General features: G+C 41.9%; 1 protein-coding gene and 3 pseudogenes across 2 annotated transcripts; 2 read left to right on the top strand and 2 right to left on the bottom strand.

The window, feature by feature from the left end:
- Nucleotides 1-246: 246 nt before the first annotated feature.
- Nucleotides 247-365, bottom strand: LOC147132691 (5S ribosomal RNA; annotated as a pseudogene).
- A 4,468-nt stretch (nucleotides 366-4,833) lies between these two features.
- Nucleotides 4,834-9,821, top strand: LOC147132689 (uncharacterized; annotated as a pseudogene). Its single transcript, XR_015082002.1, has 4 exons — nucleotides 4,834-4,941; nucleotides 7,218-7,321; nucleotides 7,660-7,752; nucleotides 8,331-9,821. The product of XR_015082002.1 is annotated as an uncharacterized LOC147132689 (transcript).
- On the top strand, nucleotides 5,550-6,525 carry LOC147132690 (uncharacterized). The gene is made up of 2 exons (XM_086015200.1): nucleotides 5,550-6,099; nucleotides 6,329-6,525. Exons 1-2 carry the CDS (start codon nucleotides 5,559-5,561, stop codon nucleotides 6,523-6,525), a joined length of 738 nt encoding a protein of 245 aa, XP_085871326.1. The 5' UTR covers nucleotides 5,550-5,558.
- Nucleotides 9,822-10,129: 308 nt separating the features above from the next.
- On the bottom strand, nucleotides 10,130-11,711 carry LOC147132688 (uncharacterized; annotated as a pseudogene).
- Between the last annotated feature and the right edge of the window lie 7,801 nt (nucleotides 11,712-19,512).

Raw genomic sequence — 19,512 nt, 5'->3', positions numbered from 1 at the left:
ACCAAGCAGCTACAGTACTTGATGACTGTTATGAAAGTTTGCTTTTGCGAGTGAGATGTGGGCATTATAATAGCATTCTGTATTTGTTGTATTTGATTTTAACCTCAATTGTTCACACGTTTGGGACGCAGACTGTTATAGGTTTGAGCTCTCGGCCTGTGAGGCCAGCATGTGGTTTGCTGCTTGCAAGAAGCTACAGAACTTGAAGTCTTTTGTGAAAGACAGATTTTGTGATTGAGGTGCATAATCTTACACCACCTGGTATTCCCAGGCGGTCTCCCATCCAAGTATTAACCAGGCCCAACCATGCTTGGCTTCCAAGATCGGACGAGATTGGGCGTTCTCAGGGTAGTATGGCCCTAAGCTGTAAGGAGGCTGTTGGAAAATTTCAGCAGGGTTCTTTTCACACCCATGGGGGGCCAAGTGAGAAAAGGGCCCTGTCTAAGATGCAACCCTCACATATATAGTGTTGTCCTGTCAGATTAGTAAATCTAATCAAAAATGTTGGTTCTAATCTTCTCCATGGTTCACTTCAAGGACCAAGTCATCTGGCCCGGAGACATCCTTGGTCACAAGGACTTCTAGCTCTGTCAGATATCCCTCAAAGCCACATTCCATTAGACCAGGGGTCACCAACTCCGGTCCTCGAGGGCACCTGTCCTGCAGGTTTTCAATCTCTCCCTGCTGTAACACACCTGTTAAAATGATCAGGATCGTTATCAGGCTTTTCAAGAGCTTGCTGATGAGCTGATCATTTGAATCAGGTGTGTTACAGCAGGGAGAGATTGAAAACCTGCAACACAGGTGCCCTCGAGGACCGGAGTTGGTGACCCCTGCATTAGACAAAGCTGTATGCGTGCAGTTATGTGAAGGCCTGTTGGTGTGTGTGTTACACAAGACACAAATAGTTTTCTTCCCTTTCTATTGATTGGTATATGACTGCTTATGTGTAAGGACATTTAGAGGTTTGTGTGTGATGACCAAAAATGTGTAATGCAATTACCGTCTGATCAACATATGGCTAATATATTGGCATATATTGATTGATTGATTGATATATTCAACCATCGATCTAGAGTCAATAATTACCAGCCTGATGCTAATATTGGACAAATTCTTCAGCCCCCCTCACGACCTCATTGACTGAGGCCGACATAGCCCTCGTGTGCTGATTTTTTTTGAGACACATAGGCCCAAACTCAAAATGTTCAGTGGCATCAGACCTATCCATACATACATAGTTTTTATCCATCCATCCATTATCTGTACCGCTTCTCCTCACAAGGGTCGCGGGGCGTGCTGGAGCCTATCCCAGCTGTCTTTGGGCAGTAGGCGGGGGACACCCTGAACTGGTTGCCAGACAATCGCAGGGCACACAGAGACAAACATCCGCACTCACAATCACACCTAGGGGCAATTTAGAGTATCCAATCAACTTACCATGCATGTTTTTGGAATGTGGGAGGAAACCGGAGTGCCCGGAGAAACCCACGCAGGCACGGGGAGAACATGCAAACTCCACACAGGGAGGCCGGAGCCGGGATCGAACCCACGACCTCTGAACTGTGAGGCGGACGTGCTAACCAGTCGATCACCGTGCCGCCTTAATAAATCATAACATTAAAATTTTTTTGGAACGTAACATTTTTGGAATGTATCATTTTCAAATTTTTTGCGACGCATAGGAAAAAACGGCCCATTTTGGGACGTTGCTTTGAAGTGTAATATCAAAGAATTCATATCAGTCATTTCTGAATATTTTTTTACTTGCGACCACTCAAAATGTTCAGTGGCATCAGACCTATCCATACAAATATAGTTTTTATTTTGTTTATTTTTGATGCCCTCTATGGACAATAAAAGCAATAAAAAGCAGTATTGCGCTATGGGTAAAAGTAACTATCATCTGCATATATATAAAAACACATTCAAATTGGAATATTCAAAATGGACAAGTTAGAGCCTTCAATATGTTAACAAATCCTAACAACATTTTTTGGGGAACACAACATTTTTTGACAGTGGCATTTTCAAATTCTTTGCGACATGTAGGAAAAAAGGTCCCAAAATGGAACTTTGCTTTAAAGAATAATATCTAAGTCCATCCATCCATTATCTATACCGCTTTTCCTCACGAGGGTCACGGGCGTGCTGGAGCCTATCCCAGCTGTCATCGGGCAGTAGGCGGGGGACACCCTGAATTGGTTGCCAGCCAATCCCAGGGCACACAGAGACAAACATCTGCACTCACAATCACACCGAGGGGCAATTTAGAGAGTCCAATCAACTTACCATGCATGTTTTTGGAATGTGGGAGGAAACCGGAGTAGCCTGAGAAAACCCACGCAGGCACTGGGAGAACATGCAAACTCCACACAGGGAGGCCGGGGCCGGGATCGAACCCACGACCTCTGAACTGTGCGGCGGACGTGCTAACCAGTCGATCACCGTGCCACCCAATATCTAAGTATTTCTGAATATTTTTTTTTGCTTGCGACCACTCCAAATATTCAGTGGCATCAGACCTATCCGTACATATATAGTTTTTATCTATTTGTTTATTTTTGATGCACTCTATTGACAATAAAAGCAATAAAAAGCAGTATTGCGCTATGCGTAAAAGTAACTATCATCTGCATATATATAAAAAACACATTCAAATTGGAATATTCAATATGGACAAGTTAGAGGCTTCAATATGTTAATAAATCATAACATAACATTTTTGGGGGAACACAACATTTTTTGACAGTGGCTTTTTCAAATTCTTTGCAACACATAGGAAAAAAGGTCCAAAAACTTTTCTTTAAAGTGTAATATCTAAGTCATTTCTGAATATTTTTTTGCTTGCGACCACTCAAAATGTTCAGTGGCATCAGACCTATCCATACATATATATCCATCCATTATCTGTACCGCTTCTCCTCACAAGGGTCGCGGGGCGTGCTGGAGCCTATCCCAGCTGTCTTTGGGCAGTAGGCGGGGGACACCCTGAACTGGTTGCCAGCCAATCGCAGGGCACACAGAGACAAACATCCGCACTCACAATCACACCTAGGGGCAATTTAGAGTATCCAATCAACTTACCATGCATGTTTTTGGAATGTGGGAGGAAACCGGAGTGCCCGGAGAAAACCCACGCAGGCACGGGGAGAACATGCAAACTCCACACAGGGAGGCCGGAGCCGGGATCGAACCCACGACCTCTGAACTGTGAGGCGGACGTGCTAACCAGTCGACCACCGTGCCGCCTCCATACATATATAGTTTTTATTTATTCATTTGTTTTTGATGCCCTCTATGGACAAAGCAATAAAAAGCAATATTGTGCTATGGGTAAAAGTAACTATCATCTGCATATATATAAAAAACACATTCAAATTGGAATATTCAATATGGACAAATTAGAGCTGAAAGGGTCAAAAAGGCACAACTAGAAGAATTTAGAACGAACAGAATTTATGGAACATCAAACACACACCAACAAACAATACTAGAACTGAACTACAATTGAACTTTGAAAACCAACGCCTGAACTACATTGAACTTTGAATACCAACACTCAAATTTCAACATTTAGGGCATCTTCTCTGCGTGTGCTTCATGGAACATAGTCTAAATCTTTGTCATCCGTGGTGCTCAAAGCATCAGGATCCGAGCCACCATCCTCTTCCTCGGATGCTGAGTCAGTCAAACTCCATAACAGCATGCCGTACTTCCTCCTCAGAAAATGTTTTTACCATTTTTTTTTTGTAGTCCGCCAGTAAAAAACACAAAAAAAAAAATTCCTTTGGAAGAAGCCCATTCCCGCCAGTGAAAAAAAAATATATATATATATTTTTGTTACTTTGGAAGAGGCCCATTCCTACGGAGCCCACCAGGGGACATCACGAAAATACTTAAGATTGCGATATAACGCAATACTTTGCAATATATTGCAATAATTAATGTGAAATTTCGCAATAAGATTTCCATTGTTATTGGATTATTTTGCAATAAAAATAATTATTGCAAAGTAACTGTAATAACTGTAATTTATGGTGGCGACTGGCGATGTCGGGAGCATGGATGACGGGTTGGAGACATTTTTGCGCTTGAGAGATGTTCCAGAAGAGGACATACTTCGCATACACAGGGATAAGGTATGCACTACTAATTGTGATCGGTTGATCACAATTAGATCACAAAGTTGTTATAAATTTAAGTTTGCATTACTTTTCTACAGCATCTGTGTTAACTCTAAAGCTTTTAGTCAGCTAAGTAAATAGCCCAGGTACATCTCTCTGTTGGCCCTAAACAATAACACTACAGATATCCATTTAAAACTGAAGAAGTACTGATTATATTGCTGGTTGACACTTTTGTGTTTCTGTTTCCTTCCTCATCTAACTTTGCAGGATATGCAACTCGTAGAAATATAGAGTTTATGACACAATCTGAACCTGCTGTAATTGGCGTATTTGTTGAGTGCATTTAGTCATTACTAAATCGTGCATTTACTTAATAAGTAATTAATAAATCGTGGGGGTGGGGGTGGGGAATGGCACAGGGGCCGATTGGTCATCTCCCAACCCAGAGGTTGTGGGTTCGATCCCCGGCCATTGTGACCATGTCAAAGTATCCTTGAGCAAAATATAAACCTCTAGTTGCTCCTGATGCTACGTCATCAGAATGTAAATGAGGTACAGTGTGAAGCGCTTCGAGTACAGAAGTGCTATATACATGTCATGTTCTGTGGCTGATTGTTATTTTTTTCAGTCCCTGGGTCTGGTGGATGGGCGGAGCCTCCAGTGCACACCTGTTTGGTATGACAATCAGCTGGGTATCTAGGTGCTGGAGAAGTGGAAGCTAGTCGCTGGAATATTGTTGCTGTTGGTCTGTTCTCCCTCTGTCGATGGCGTGCTTATTTCCACAGCCATACGTCATTTAGCTTTGTCTCACGTAAGTAATTCCAGTTATGGTAATTCTAGATTAGGTTTGTTTTCTTTTGTTTCCAAACCAATCTAGTTTAGCTTCTGTCTTTCCTTTTGACTTGTTTATTGCACTCATCTGTCTTTCTCCCAATTGGGCTGAGTTCCTTTGTTAATCTTTTGCTGCACTTCTGTTACATACATTTCCGTTTAGTGTTGTTTGTTCTTCCGGCGTTTAGCTTCCACTGTGCTCCGCCCATCCACTGGCTTTCCTTGTAGTCGCGTCAGCCTTATGCTGATGTTGTCCTTTGTTCGAATTTATTCCTCCTTTCTCACGTTTGCGTGCTCCCTTGGTTTAATAAAGCTTTGTATTTGTTCATAAGTTTTGTTTGGCTCTGCTTTGGGGTTTTGGAATTCTGGGCACATGATCGTGACAATACAAGTGAATTACCATTTACCAATATTCCTCAGCTAACAGAAAGTAAGTTTAAATAATTACTTTAAAGAGTGGGTGATATTTTCGACACATGCTAGTTTTCGAATTGTCTTAAATGTTGTGTAGAGTGAATAACGAGAGCTGAGTTGGATTGTTATTAATATATTTGGGACTTTTTGCCTTTCCAGATTGACACGGCTGTGTTACTGTTCATGTCTGATGACGAAATCCAAAAATATATTCCATCCTATGGAGATCGTGTTGCGGTTTTATCATACTGTCACCAACAAAACAACAACGCTGACAAAGAAGCTCTCCTAGAAAGATTACAAAGCAAAATAGGGTCAACAAAGAAGAAAAAACGGGGGCCAAATGAGTACTGTGAGAGTAGAAGAACAGATACGTCTAGAAAAGGAAATGAATCAGCAACAAAAAAGACAAGAAAAGTTGAAATTGGATGGTTGAATTTTGTTAGAAATGAATACAGACAAGTTAGAACAAAGAGTGGGGGAGGAACAAGGCAGATCAGTGTTGCAAAGTCAACTACAGTTCAACAGATATTGAAAATAGGTACGGATTTATTTTTTCCACAAAACGTCTCAACAAAGGGGAAAGCTGAGGACTATACATTTGAAATTTGTGACTTTAAAAGAACAAAACTTTCTCCTAATGCGACAGTAGGCCAGATCTATGACGAGACAAAACTGGGAATACTTCGCTTCTACATTTGCACCAAAGAAGTATCTGAACAAGGTCCACTGATAGTGTAGTGGTACACACACCTGAGTTGTGTGCGGGCAGCGTGGGATCGATTCCCGCTCAGTGACAGTGTCTATGTGTGCCCTGCGACTGGCTGGCGACCAGTTCGGGGTGTAGTCTGCCTTCGCCCATTGATGGCTGGGATAGGCTCCAGCAATTCCCTGCGACCCTGTATAGGATAAGCGGTTTGGAAGATGACATGACATGACAAGTATCTGAACAGTTCCAGTCCGAAAACCCAAGCTCATCGAGGGAGGCACCAAGCTCACCACTAAACACCTCAGGAAATCATCCAAGCTCCTCAGCCATTCATCAAAGCTTACTCCCAAGCATTTCAGGAAATCACCCAAGCTCACCTACAAGCTCCTCAGTGAGGTTTCCAAATTCACTTCCAAGGTCCTCCTGTTCAACAGACAGTGACCAGGTGTTTTGCTGAATTTGCCTAGTTTTAGTGTCATTACGCAGTAACAATTATGGTTTTGGAGGAAAATTGTGTTTGGTTGACTTGACAGGTGTAATCTTTATTGTGTTTTTGTTTATAGCAAAATGGCGATTTCCTAATTTTGAATGAACCAAAAAGTCTCAAAAGAAGAAGCAAGTTGAAGAATGTGAGAGAGTATCATGCCCCAAATATAGATGAGCAAGATTTGTCTGTCGATTGCGGTTCTGGTAGTAGCAACTTTTTATTGTGAGTGGATCTGAAACATCCATCCATCCATTATCTGTACCGCTTATCCTCACAAGGGTCGCGGGGCGTGCTGGAGCCTATCCCAGCTGTCTTTGGGCAGTAGGCAGGGGACACCCTGAATTGGTTGCCAGCCAATCGCAGGGCACACAGAGACAAACATCCGCACTCACAATCACACCTAGGGGCAATTTAGAGTATCCAATCAACTTACCATGCATGTTTTTGGAATGTGGGAGGAAACCGGAGTACCCGGAGAAAACCCACGCAGGCACGGGGAGAACATGCAAACTCCACACAGGGAGTCCAGAGCCGGGATCGAACCCACGCCCTATGAACTGTGAGGCGGACGTGCTAACCAGTCGACCACCGTGCCGCCGGATCTGAAACAAATGAATTTAATTCGTGCACTTTGTTTTTGCCACAGATGGAGAAACTACAATTGAATGGGATCCAGAGCTTTCAGAAACATGTGGCGAATAATCAGCTGTTATTGTTATGAATGTCCTCCATAGTGAAAGTGCCATTATGGTAAGTAAAATTGTTGACTGGTAGAAATGTATTATTATTATAAAAATGCTATGGGGACCTTTTTTTTTTTTTTTTTTTTTTTTTTTTAAGAGTCCTTCCCAAATGATTGAGATCCATATTCCAAATGAACATCATGCAACATCAGCCAATGTCACAAATGTTTTTGAAGATGCACAGGTATGACCTAGTCATGTTTCTGTTGATGTTTGTCATCAAATTAGTTTTGCACATGCTGGTTTTCACTTCCATACCCTTCTTTCACAGCGTCTGTTCTGATATTGTGATATACGCAATTTATCCTTAGCATTGAAAGATACTAATAGCTTTTTAAATGTCAGGCAGCTGTGAGGAATGATGTGACTCTCCAATCTTCAGCAACTGAGGACCCATTATCCGAGTTTCAGATATCCGAGGTCCTGCGATCCTCACAGGTAAATATTGAGCTTAATGTTGGCAACAAGATGTTCCAAAATGACTTAAAGTCAACCCCCAAAAATTCATATTATGACATTCAAATTCATATGTTCTATGCACCTTCACTAGTCTAAACATGACATTGTGGTTAATATTGCGTTTGTGGAATATGAGCAAAATCCACCCATTTTTAGCCATCTCTGGGGGTGGCCATTTTGTCACTTTTTGTCGACTGAAAATGACATCACAGTTGCTCCGGGCTCAGGTAACGACCAATCACAGCGCACCTGTTTTCTGAAGCTGAGCCATGATTGGTGGTTATCTGAGCCCTGAGCAACTGTGATGTCATTTTCAGTTGACAGCAAGTAAAAAAATGGCCACCCCCTGAGATGCACAAAAACAGGTGGATTTTACTACTTAACTCATATTCCACAAACACAATATTAATCAGAATGCCATATTTTGATTAGTGGGCCTGCATAGAACATATTCTTGGGAAAAAAATGTTTGGGTTGACTTAACCTTTAACAGCAAGCTGGGATTGCTCAAGAGATGGTGTGAATGTAATTATTTTTGCATACAATTTATTATATAGGATCTCCAGGACAATATGATTGATTCTTCACCTGTGAATTTATGGGAAGAAATCATCCCCTCTGACTCAACAGAGACTTCATTGGATCAAGAGAGAATACAATATGTAAATGTGCGAAGAGTGCTAGTGATGAAAGATCTTATCCAAGCGTTTATGGACAAAAGCATAATGCTTTCAAAGTTAAAAATGAAGTTTGCAAATGAAATAGCCGTAGATGATGCAGGAATATCACGAGAAATTTAAACGGGCTTCTGGGAGCAATTTCTAGAACTGTGTGAAGGAGAAACTGAACGAGTTCCTAAATTGACACCTGATTTTGGTGAACTTGAATGGCAAGCAGTGGGCTTTATTTGGGTCAAAGGGTTACTGGATTATGGTGTTGTGCCATTAATGTTGGCACAGTCATTTATTTTGGCCTGCATCCTTGGTATTGAGTCAGTAGATGAAAATAGTCTCATGACATCAGTTCTCAACTACCTATCTTCCATTGAGAAGTCAGTTGTTGAGAGAGCACTACAGGGCACTAGTGACTAATCAGATGAAGAGGACTTGCTGGACATTTTCTCAAGAATGGGCTCGCACACATTACCAGAAAAAGAAGGCTTGCAAGTTGCGATTAAAACAATGGCTCACAAGGCCATTCTTCAGGAGGCCAAGTATGTAATAGATTGCTTCGCGACACAAATGGTTCATGTCAAAGTGCTGTTGCCTAATAAAGAAAGTGTCATTGCTATGTACAAATCAAATCAAAACATGCATCGGGAAGGAAGGTCTCACAGCTGTTTGAGCACCCTCAGGTTCCTCTTATTCAGATGGAACAGGTTACATTCGCTTACCTACAGCGATATGCGAAAAATGTTGACCAAGCCAAGGCAGAGAAACTACTACGCTTCTGTCCAGGATCTTCAGTTATAGCTGTTGATAAAATTGTGTCTTTTAATAGGCCAACAGGTCTTAACAGAAGACCTGTAAGTCACACCTGTGGTGCAACACTGCCTTGTACATATAGCTGTTATCCTGATTTCCGTACAGAAATTGATAATATCTTGGCTAGCAACTGTTGGGAAATGGATATTGTGTAAAGCATGCAAGACATGCAAACAGTGTTTCAGTGTCAGTGTCATCTTGAGACTTCAGATTACCCCTTAATATAAACACTCATCCAAAAGCTTTGGTACAAAAGACTGATATCAGTTAAGGCATGGTTTAATGTGATGATGCACTTTTTCCTAAATGGAACATTTTCGTATTTCTTTTAACTTTAGAAACTATGTTTTTTTTTTTTTTTTACAGCAATCCTTTGCCATTCAGTGCAGTTTTTGAAAGGCACAGTTTACTCTCCATGTTACATTTTATAGTCAAATAAGTGTTATTGGTTGGCCTTGCTCGAATTGTAGGTTGCACGTTTTGCATATTGCACATTCACTGATTGTATTTTAAAAACACAAATGTCATTTGTGTTCTGATTACTGTAAAAGAAATTGTTAAGACTTTAAAAAATATTAAATATTTTTCAGCATTTATTGTGGGCTTGGTTTCCTCCGGGTACTCCGGTTTCCTCCCACATTCCAAAAACATGCATGGTAAGTTGATTGGACTCTCTAAATTGCCCCTAGGTGTGATTGTGAGTGCGGATGTTTGTATCTGTGTGCCCTGCGATTGGCTGGCAACCAATTCAGGGTGTCCCCTGCCTACTGCCCAAAGACAGCTGGGATAGGCTCCAGCACGCCCGCGACCCTTGTGAGGATAAGCCGTATGGATAATGAATGAATGAATGAATGAATATTGTGGGCTTTTTCAACACACACTTCATAAATGCAAAACATCTGAAATGATTCAGTACAAATACTTGTATTGTTTACAGTAATTCTTTAAGCTTCTCTCTCAGAGACATATACAGATCCAGGGCTTGATACATCTCAGATGGTATCGACAAGTTGAACTCTGTCATCAGGATGTTGCACAGTTCGTAGACATCTGTATCACAAGGTATTGACTGGCGAAATGTACATCTTGTTCTGCACACTTGCAGGTTATCATTGTCAACTGGAGAAAGATAGTCTCGCGTTCCATAGAGTTCAGGGAGCGAATACATCACATTGAGTTGACCACTGGTAACATTCGGGTTTGGAGATGGTCTGATGTTGTGTGCGTTCCAAACCTGGACCACGTCATCCAACTCATCCTGTAAAAATATACATAGGTAGTTATTTATGTTGGCATAAATGTGATCATGTCTGACTTTAAAAAGCAGCCATAGTCAGTAGTGGCGTGACCAAATTATGTATTGTAAGATATTTATAACTGAATGATGCTTTGTAATTGTGTTTTACCAATATGACCATTATTCGTGTTGTCAATAGGGGGCACCAGAGCTCTTATTTGTGTGCCTAATGTTTTGTTGCTTGTGCACAAACTTTGCATTGGCTAGGAAAAAATTGTAATAGAATTTTCTCTTCACTTGTAAATGTTAAATGCCTTTAATTTATTTTAAATGTGTATTAGAGATTTAAACTTAGTATTAAAAGATCGCTGTTTATTTTCACCAGATGCTTTGATGAGGCGTTGTAGAATTATATCATTGCAGATCTGGTCATAATAATAATAATAATACGTAAGATTGGTAAGGCAACATTCACAAACAGAGTAAGATACTTGAGCTATAATTTACAAAAACAGGTGATTTGGATGCATCAGCTGATTGCCAATCATCATAAAAACATAGGGCTAAATCACTTTGTGAGTATATACAACAGCGTTCGCGCTTATAGCCTCTCGTGTCAATCCACTTACTCACTTGTATTAAACCCATGAAGCAAAACTGCAAAATGTTTTTGTCCAAAAACCCACCATCGAATGATCCGTTCTCTTGCAGAGCACCAAACACAGATCCCGCACATTGTCTTCAAAGAAACCCCCACCAGTACTCTATCCTCTGATTGGCCGTACTGGCGCCTTCTATATAGCTGTCAATGTTGCTTTCTGCTGGAATCGGGACCAAAAACCGTTGAAATCCTCTGACATAGCAGTTCTCCGCCTCAAGCTCGCCTCTGATGATTCTAGGGCACCCTCCAAGACGTTGTACAACTTCCACATAATAGCCTCCAATAAGTTTCGGATCGCTATTCGTTGTGTAGGCATTAAGCCACACCATTTTCCTTCAAAACCCATCAATACAACCATTGATACAAATACCATAGGGTTTCAGTTTGTAAAAAGAGTCTATATGCCAAATAAAATTAGGTCCTCTGGAAAGTAGTTTCGTCTTCGAAGTCTCCTTGCTTGCCGATGGGATACGCCACTGGGATCCAACTCCCTTAGTACCATGCGCACATCTTCTTTTCTGACACATAGACCATTCTCTCGGCACTTGGCGTACATCCACCTGTATCCATGAAGCTGTCCAGAACCTTTACGTTGATTACTTATGAATTCAACCAATACAGCGAGGTCCGAGAATTGCTTGCGTCTTGAGTGTCCTCTGTCGCGCAAAATTCTCCTAAGTTGCCTTTCGCTTATAATAAAGCCATGCTTAATGGCTAGTACTGCTGTTAAGTCTTTGTATTTTGAACCTAAATCAAAAATAAAAGTCAATCAAATTCCCCCATTCATGCTCCATGTTGATCGTAGTGTTGATGACAGCCAAGGCAACCCGAAGGTGGATAGTTTCCTCACAACTAATATGCGTTATTTCGCAATATTTTTGAAAAAAAATAATTGCGTTGTAACACAAAGCAATTGTGTTATATTGTAAAAGTATTGCGATGTAACGCAATAGTATTGCGTTATATTGCAATCTTAAATATTTTCATGATGTCCCCTGGCGGGCTCCGTAGGAATGGGCTTCTTCCCAAGTAACAAAAAAACGTTTTGTTTTTTTATTTTCATTATTTTTTTTACTGGTGGGAATGGGCTTCTTCCAAAGAATTTTTTTTTTTTTTTATTTCTTACTGGCGGATGGTGGATTTTTTTGTTTTTGTTTTTACTGGTGGGAATGGGCTTCCATAAAATGGAGACTGAAGTAAAAGCTGGAAAGAAGTGGGTGTGTGAGAACTCCCAACAACCAATCAGCGCGGAGCGCAGGCAAGGAAACATCCGTTGATTCGCCTTTTGCAATGACCGCTTTGAGCGTGCATTCAAAGAGATACGCGTGCGTGTACACGTGCACACTCGGACAGACACACATGCACACGCGGACACCCTGAATATGTTCATACCCACACACAAACACATAGTAACTGCTGTACTGCTATCTTAGTAAAACACCTTTGGTCAAATCTTCTCTTTCTTGCATACATGCGCGCGCGCGCACACACTCATCACATACTCATACTCACGTGCACGTCACTGGTATTGCGTTCACACCGATCCCAACCATGCTTTATTGTTTTGGTATCAGAATGGTGACAGAGCAAGCACATACGTCAGCTCAACCAAAAATGATAATTAGCTCTCTAGTGCCATATGGTGTATTATGGCATTTATGACTCTCAAGTAAAAAAAAATAGTTTTCACATGTAGTTCAACCGCTTGTAAAGGGATGCATTGGGTAATTGCGAGAAATGCACTGTAACACATCAGGGGTACAGTGCATCAAAAATACATGGAAAATTAGCATTTATAATGGGTATTTATGGGAAAATAATGTCCAAAAAGGGAATGTTTTCCTGTGCGCCAGAAAAAAATTGTATTTCCACATATAATTTTGACATTCTTGACAAAGAACTTTAACATGTTTTGGACAATTGGATACCATTTCAGCGATTCTCAATGACTTTTTCATATACCCTGTCTTTGATGTAAATCTTGCTAAAACACAAAAGTCCCAAAATGGGACGTTTTTCCCACATGGGTAATTTGTAATTGTCAAAAAAAAAAAAAATTGAATGTAGAAAAATCCAACTCCCCCCTCATGGCCCCACAAAAAGTGGGGTCGACCCAGATTCTGACCATTGTCGGATGCCTGTAAGATCAGGACGCATCTGTGGAGCATTCTCTGCAAGATTATGGGAGAAGGTCTAACCCCCTCAGCCAGGATCCCTACTCTTGGCCGCCCACCCAGAAGGGGGCGACTCTGCCTAGCCCATGAGACGATGTGTGACTCCATGGTCTTAAATGAAATCAACTAGTAAGTGTGCCAAGAGTGTCATAGAGAAGGGAAGGCAAGTAAAAGCAAGAGAAAGGTCACAGCAAGATAATGGCCCGGCTCAAGTCACCTATCTAAACGTATACGCCAAAGAGCCCTAGTCTAACAACCCTTATGGGTCACTCAGCTAAAACTTGAGCTTTTTCTGAAAGATGTTCATCTCTGTTTTGAACTGGCCTAAATCTCAGTTCGTCCCACCCCCCTGTTTGTGTACCTTGACCTATACAGTATGTGCGTGTTATCCCCTACTGCTAGGCAATGTTTCAGGGTCCGCCCCCCCCCTCGGACCACCCTTAATTGCCATCGACTTCAGTCAACTATTTTTTAATCAGTCATCGTGGACCCTAAACTAGATGATCTCAATGTTGTTCTCCTCCTTGAAGTCCTCCAGCCTTGGGACCACTGGGACAGGCTAGACGAGATGCCCCTCCCACTGGGCGGCCCGGTAGGGCAGGTGCCCTTCCCCATGACTGGCCACCGCATGATTGGTACTCCTGACGACCAAGGCCCTAATGCAAGGAACACACCAGCATCCACAAAAAAAACCCTAGCACTATGCCTCTGGACATATTTAAGATGATTATGTATGGTGATAATGAAGATTTAACAAGTAGGCCTTTCCTATTATCAAGCATCACCATTGTAATGATCAGACTAATAAACAGAATTCAAAACTGTCCAAATAATCTTCAAAGATACTTTACTACCAGAAAATATACAGGAAATGTTTACTGAAAGGGAGGGGAACTTTAAGTTAAGGGGACAATTTAAATTTCAAGGTTCGTGATACACGCACAACAAAAGAGCTTTTGTTTTAATATACAATGTCCCATAATATTTTGCAAATTAGAATTTTATATGTCCAGAAGCTGTTTTAGAATTACTGGTAAAACTCGTACATTAAAGCTTTTTTAATTTATAACTACATCTTTATAAAGTATTGTATAATTGTAGTAATCATAGTTTGCTTATTTTTATGTACTCATTTATTCTTGAATACTGTGCTGAATATTATGGGAAAAGTTCAAACTCAACATAAGGGGTAGGACTAGATAAGTTTATTCTGCTTTGCCTTGCCATATTTTTAATTCCTGTTCATTTTCTATTTACAAAAATTAATTTTAATTATTACCTTTTCTATACCAACACCAAGGAGGCATACACATCACTGCCCCTCCCCCTGCTGGGCAAAGCTGATCAGAACCTGGTGGCTCTCCAGCCTGTGTACAAACCTCTGGTCTGCAGGCAGCCAGCTGTGACCCGCACGGTTCTGAGATGGTCTGGTGAGGCCGAGGAGGCCTTAAAGGACTGCTTCAGCACAACTGTGTGGGAAGTATTCAGCGATACTCACGGGGAAAACTTTAATAGTCTAACGGATACTGTTACAGACTATATACATTTCTGCATGGAGAACACCATACCCACTAGGACAGTAAGGTGTTTCTCCAACAACAAACCCTGGATCACACCAGACATAAAAGCTCTCCTGAAGGAGAAGAAGAGGGCTTTTGCGTCAGGCAACAAAGAGGAGCGGAAGATTGTGCAACGCCAGCTAAGGAGGAGGATCAGAGAGGGGAAAAGGTCCTACTGGAAGAGGATGGAGGAACAGCTGCTGCAGAATAATGCCAGGGGAGTCTGGAGGGGCCTGAAGACCATCTCAGGCCACAGACAACCCAAGACCCGGACTGGGGGGGACCTGCAGTGGGCACATGAGCTGAACCTCTTTTTCAATAGGTTCCATCAGATGCCTGCCCCCACTCAGTCTCTCCTGCTGCAGCCTCCAACTACTCCTCCTGCTGGGTGTGTCACCCCCTCCCCTCTTTGCTCCACAGTCTCCAGCTCCCAGCTACACCAGACAGACACCACTCCCTCCTGCCCAGCCTTGGCCTTCACAACATCTCAGGTGAAGAACCAGCTGAAGAAGTTGTAGGCGAGGGAGGCAGCGGGTCCAGGTGGCATCAAACCCCAGCTCCTCAAATCCTGCGCAGACCAGCTGTGTGGAATTGTCCAGCACATGTTCAACCTGAGCCTGAAGCTGGGCAGAGTCCCCTGGCTGTGGAAAACATCCTGTCTGGTCCCGGTGCCAAAGACACCCGACCCGAAGGAGCTCAACAGCTTCAGACCAGTGGCGCTGACGTCTCACCTGATGAAGACCCTGGAGAGACTGGTCCTTGTCCACCTGCGCCCCCTGGTGTGCTCCTCAATGGACCCACTCCAGTTCGCATACCAGCCTGGCATCAGTTTAGATGATGCCATCATCTACCTCCTCCACACTTCACTGTCCCACCTGGAGAAGGCAGGGAGCACTGTGAGGATCATGTTCTTTGATTTCACCAGTGCTTTCAACACCATCCAGCCCACCCTATTGGGAGACAAGCTGGAGCGGGCGGGAGTGGCCCACCACCTCACCACATGGATCCAGGACTACCTCACAAACCGGCCACAGTATGTGAGGACACAGGACTGTGTGTCTGACGTGTTCCTCTGCAGCACGGGGGCCCCGCAGGGAACTGTCTTGGCTCCCTTCCTGTTCACCCTCTACACCTCGGACTTCAACTACAGCACCCCTACCCGTCACCTGCAGAAGTTCTCTGACGACTCTGCGATTGTCAGCCTCATTACAGGCGGAGATGATCGGGAGTACAGAGAACTTACTCAGGGTTTTGTGGACTGGTGCCAGCAGAACCGCCTCCTGATCAATGCGGGGAAAACCAAAGAGATGGTGGTGGATTTCTGTAGTCGCCATCACTCTGCACCTGCACCAGTGAATATCCGAGGAACAGATGTTGAGATGGTCTCAACTTACAAGTACCTGGGTGTTCATCTGAACAATAAACTGGACTGGAGCAGACGCTCTCTATAGGAATGGTCAGAGCAGACTTTTCCTACTTAGGAGACTGAGGTCTTTTGGGGTTCAGGGGACACTCCTCAGGAACCTTTATGACTCGGCGGTTGCATCTGTCATTTTCCAGGGAGTGGTCACCTGTGCAGGCGGTGTCTCGGCCCGGGACAAGAAGTGGCTGGACAAACTGGTCAGGAGTCCCGGCTCTGTCCTGGGCTGCTCCCTGGACTCTGTGGACTTAGTGGGGGACAGGAGGGTGATGGCCAAGCTGTCATCAATGCTGGACAACCCGGCCCACCCCCTCCAGGGCACCCTAACAGCACTCCACAGCTCCTTCAGCGACAGACTGTTACACCCTCGCTGTGAAAAGGAGAGATTCCGCCGCTCCTTCTTGTCTGCTGCTGTCAGACTCTTTAACAAGAACATTGTGTAGTCTTACAAACTGGCGGACATTAGTGCAATCGTGTAGTCCTGCACCTGAGCTTATATCGTGCAATACCCAACATTCCCAACTACTGTTAGTCTAGTTTTATTTTTATCAAATGCTGTTCCTTTTATTTCACTGCAGCATTGTCACCTACTTAGAGAATGTTTCCTCTGTACTATGTACAGGCTAAAATTCTGAATGTTTGCCGTTAATGTTATACATTAAGGGCTACATTATGCCGCCGTCTCTGTGTGACCTATATCTTTGCTGCTGTAACACTGAAAATGTTCCCACTGTGGGATCAATAAAGGCTTTCTTATCTTATCACCTCAATGTTTTTGTTCATCCATCGATGTCTGCGATGAACTAAGCAAATTTCATTCAATTGGTCAGAGAATTATCTAATTACTAAAAATGTATTTTGCGCGTCTATCTTTGCCAATGTCATATCAAATAGTCCACCTTTCAAAAAATACTTTCACAACAAAATGACAATTTTCTCAATATATTTGTATTATAATTGGAAACTCCACCACTTCTTTTAATGTTAAAATTATCTTAGCAACTATGTCAACACCATTTCCTCAATAATGCTTCAATATTTTAAAAAATGTTGAATATTCATGTGATGTGAAATCAAAATAAAACACTGTTTTTATTCAGTCGGTTATGGACAATTTACAAGTTAATTTGCCCATCCAATCCCTGTGATGTAGCTCTTCTTGTTTCTTCTGGACGTGGTTGAGAATCCTGGACCTGTGATGTGAAACAGCTTGTAGATAATGTTCGTGTAGCGGGCCGAAATAGCCATTTGGCACCCTTGAGACACAGCACGATGGACACGGGATGGTGATTTGATGGACAATGTTTATTTGAAATGTAAGTGGGTTCGTAAAAGAAATTAAAATAGGGGGTCCTGAGCAATACAATACCAAAAAAATAGCAACAATAAAATACTATAAAACAGCAACAATAAAAAAATAAAAAAGTAAGAACGGGGGGGAAGAGGTCAGTAAGGCCGTGGTTGGCCGGGCCCAATAGTTGCGTGGGGTTCGGGCATGCTAAAATTTAGACACACGTGATAAAACACTACACTCACTGAAGATATAAAACCACAATAATAAGTCGGGCTACGGTCACGACAAACTAAAAACTGCACTCTGGCATGCAGAAACACACAAGACAGGCAAGTAAAAACACGCGCACCCTTGGGTCGGCCCCACTACCGGGGAAAAGTCTAGTAATCCACCCCTGTTGTCTGCAGGCTCCCTTCCACAGTCCCACTTTAAAAGCCCCGTTACTAAAGTTGAAAAATTATATCAACCAACCCGCTTAAACAATCATTATCATAAATTGTTGGTTGATAATCCAATACATTTTATTTTTGTTAAAACATCAGTTTTTTTTCGGTAGTGACCATACTGTTGCTGCTGTTGCAGTAATACTTTTTCTGAGGGTAGCATTGTAATCACTTAACTAATTTTGCTATATTTTAACCTTTAACATGTATTATAACTGATGAAACATATTTTTTTTCCATTTTCTACTGCTTTGTGCTGTACTCAGGGCTGCGTGGGGCTGCAGATGATCACAGCTGACTTAGGGCAAAAGCATGGTACACGCTGGACCGGCCACCTGTCCATCACAGGTCTCTTCATCATTGAAAAACTGTGGTTTCACCTTCCAAAAGAAAATTTAATTGGAATGACAAACATTTTTGTCACATACATTTCCCTGTATATATATGTTCCCTCTCTCATTTTTTTTAGAGACATCCGGTGGTCTTGTCTTTTCCTCCATGCTCTTCTGATTTTCCTTTGCTCTCTGCTGGATAATTCAGTGGTTGACTTCAGCTTTCCTTCTTCCTTCCATCTCTTATTTCTTTCTCTTTCCTTTATTAAATATTCTTCAGATTTCACTGGGTAATTCTAACCCTTCGCCTGTACTCTGTCTCTGCTAGGCTTTTTGGCATTTTTGTGTTTTTCCCTTCAAATTAAGAAAAAATATGAAATAGAATATTGTTAAAATCATAAAGTATGTATGACATATGTATCTATGTATTATGTTATTTAAAAAGTACTTAATTCAAAAATAAACATCATATTGTCACTACCAAAACCATTACGTCACAACCAAAACCTTTGTGTATGTTTCGGTAGTGACTGTTTCGGTTTTGTTTTTCCCTTCAAATCAAGACAATATATGAAATAGAATATTGTTAAAATCAGAAAGATCTATGTTTGACATGTATCTATGTAATATATTATTTAAAACTTACTTTATTCAAAAATAAACCTCATATTGTCCGAAACAGACCGAAACAGTCACTACCGAAACACACAGAAAGGTTTCGGTTGTGACACAATGGTTTCGGTAGTGACGTTTTATGATAGTTGTTAACAATGCTCAAAAATGCTAGGCACAATGTGGCTACCACACACAGTTTTGAGCATGTGTACAGAGATAGAAAACACAACATTTAGCATCAAAATCAAAAGTACTCATTTTATTGCAGAAATGAGGTGTTCGGTAGTGACGGTCCTTAAAACCACATGTTGATTTTCAGACTTTGGAGAGCACATACTTAATAATGCTGTCAACTAATTACTTGCCATGTGGCCATTGATGAACATGAAGGCAATGTCTCTTACTGGTGAAATTTCTGGGAATGTGGCTAAAACCAAGCCTTGCCTACAGACAAATACTTGCGTTCCGGTAGTGACATGAAAAGCTGGGACAGGTTTTTTTACATAAAAACTTCTAATTT

This window comes from Filicampus tigris, chromosome 18 (assembly GCF_054856515.1).
Source record: "Filicampus tigris isolate MCC_2025a chromosome 18, RoL_Ftig_1.0, whole genome shotgun sequence".
In the NCBI taxonomy this organism is placed as follows: Eukaryota; Metazoa; Chordata; class Actinopteri; order Syngnathiformes; family Syngnathidae; genus Filicampus; species Filicampus tigris.
Note: the sequence above shows the minus strand (reverse complement) of the source record. Positions and strands in the feature narration are given on the sequence as shown.

Coding starts and splice junctions, on each gene's coding strand:
- LOC147132690 (XM_086015200.1), top strand. CDS start 5,559: ATGTCTGATGACGAAATCCAAAAATATATTCCATCCTATGGAGATCGT. Junction 6,100..6,328: donor CAAAGAAGTATCTGAACAAG/GTCCACTGATAG, acceptor GTATCTGAACAG/TTCCAGTCCGAAAACCCAAG.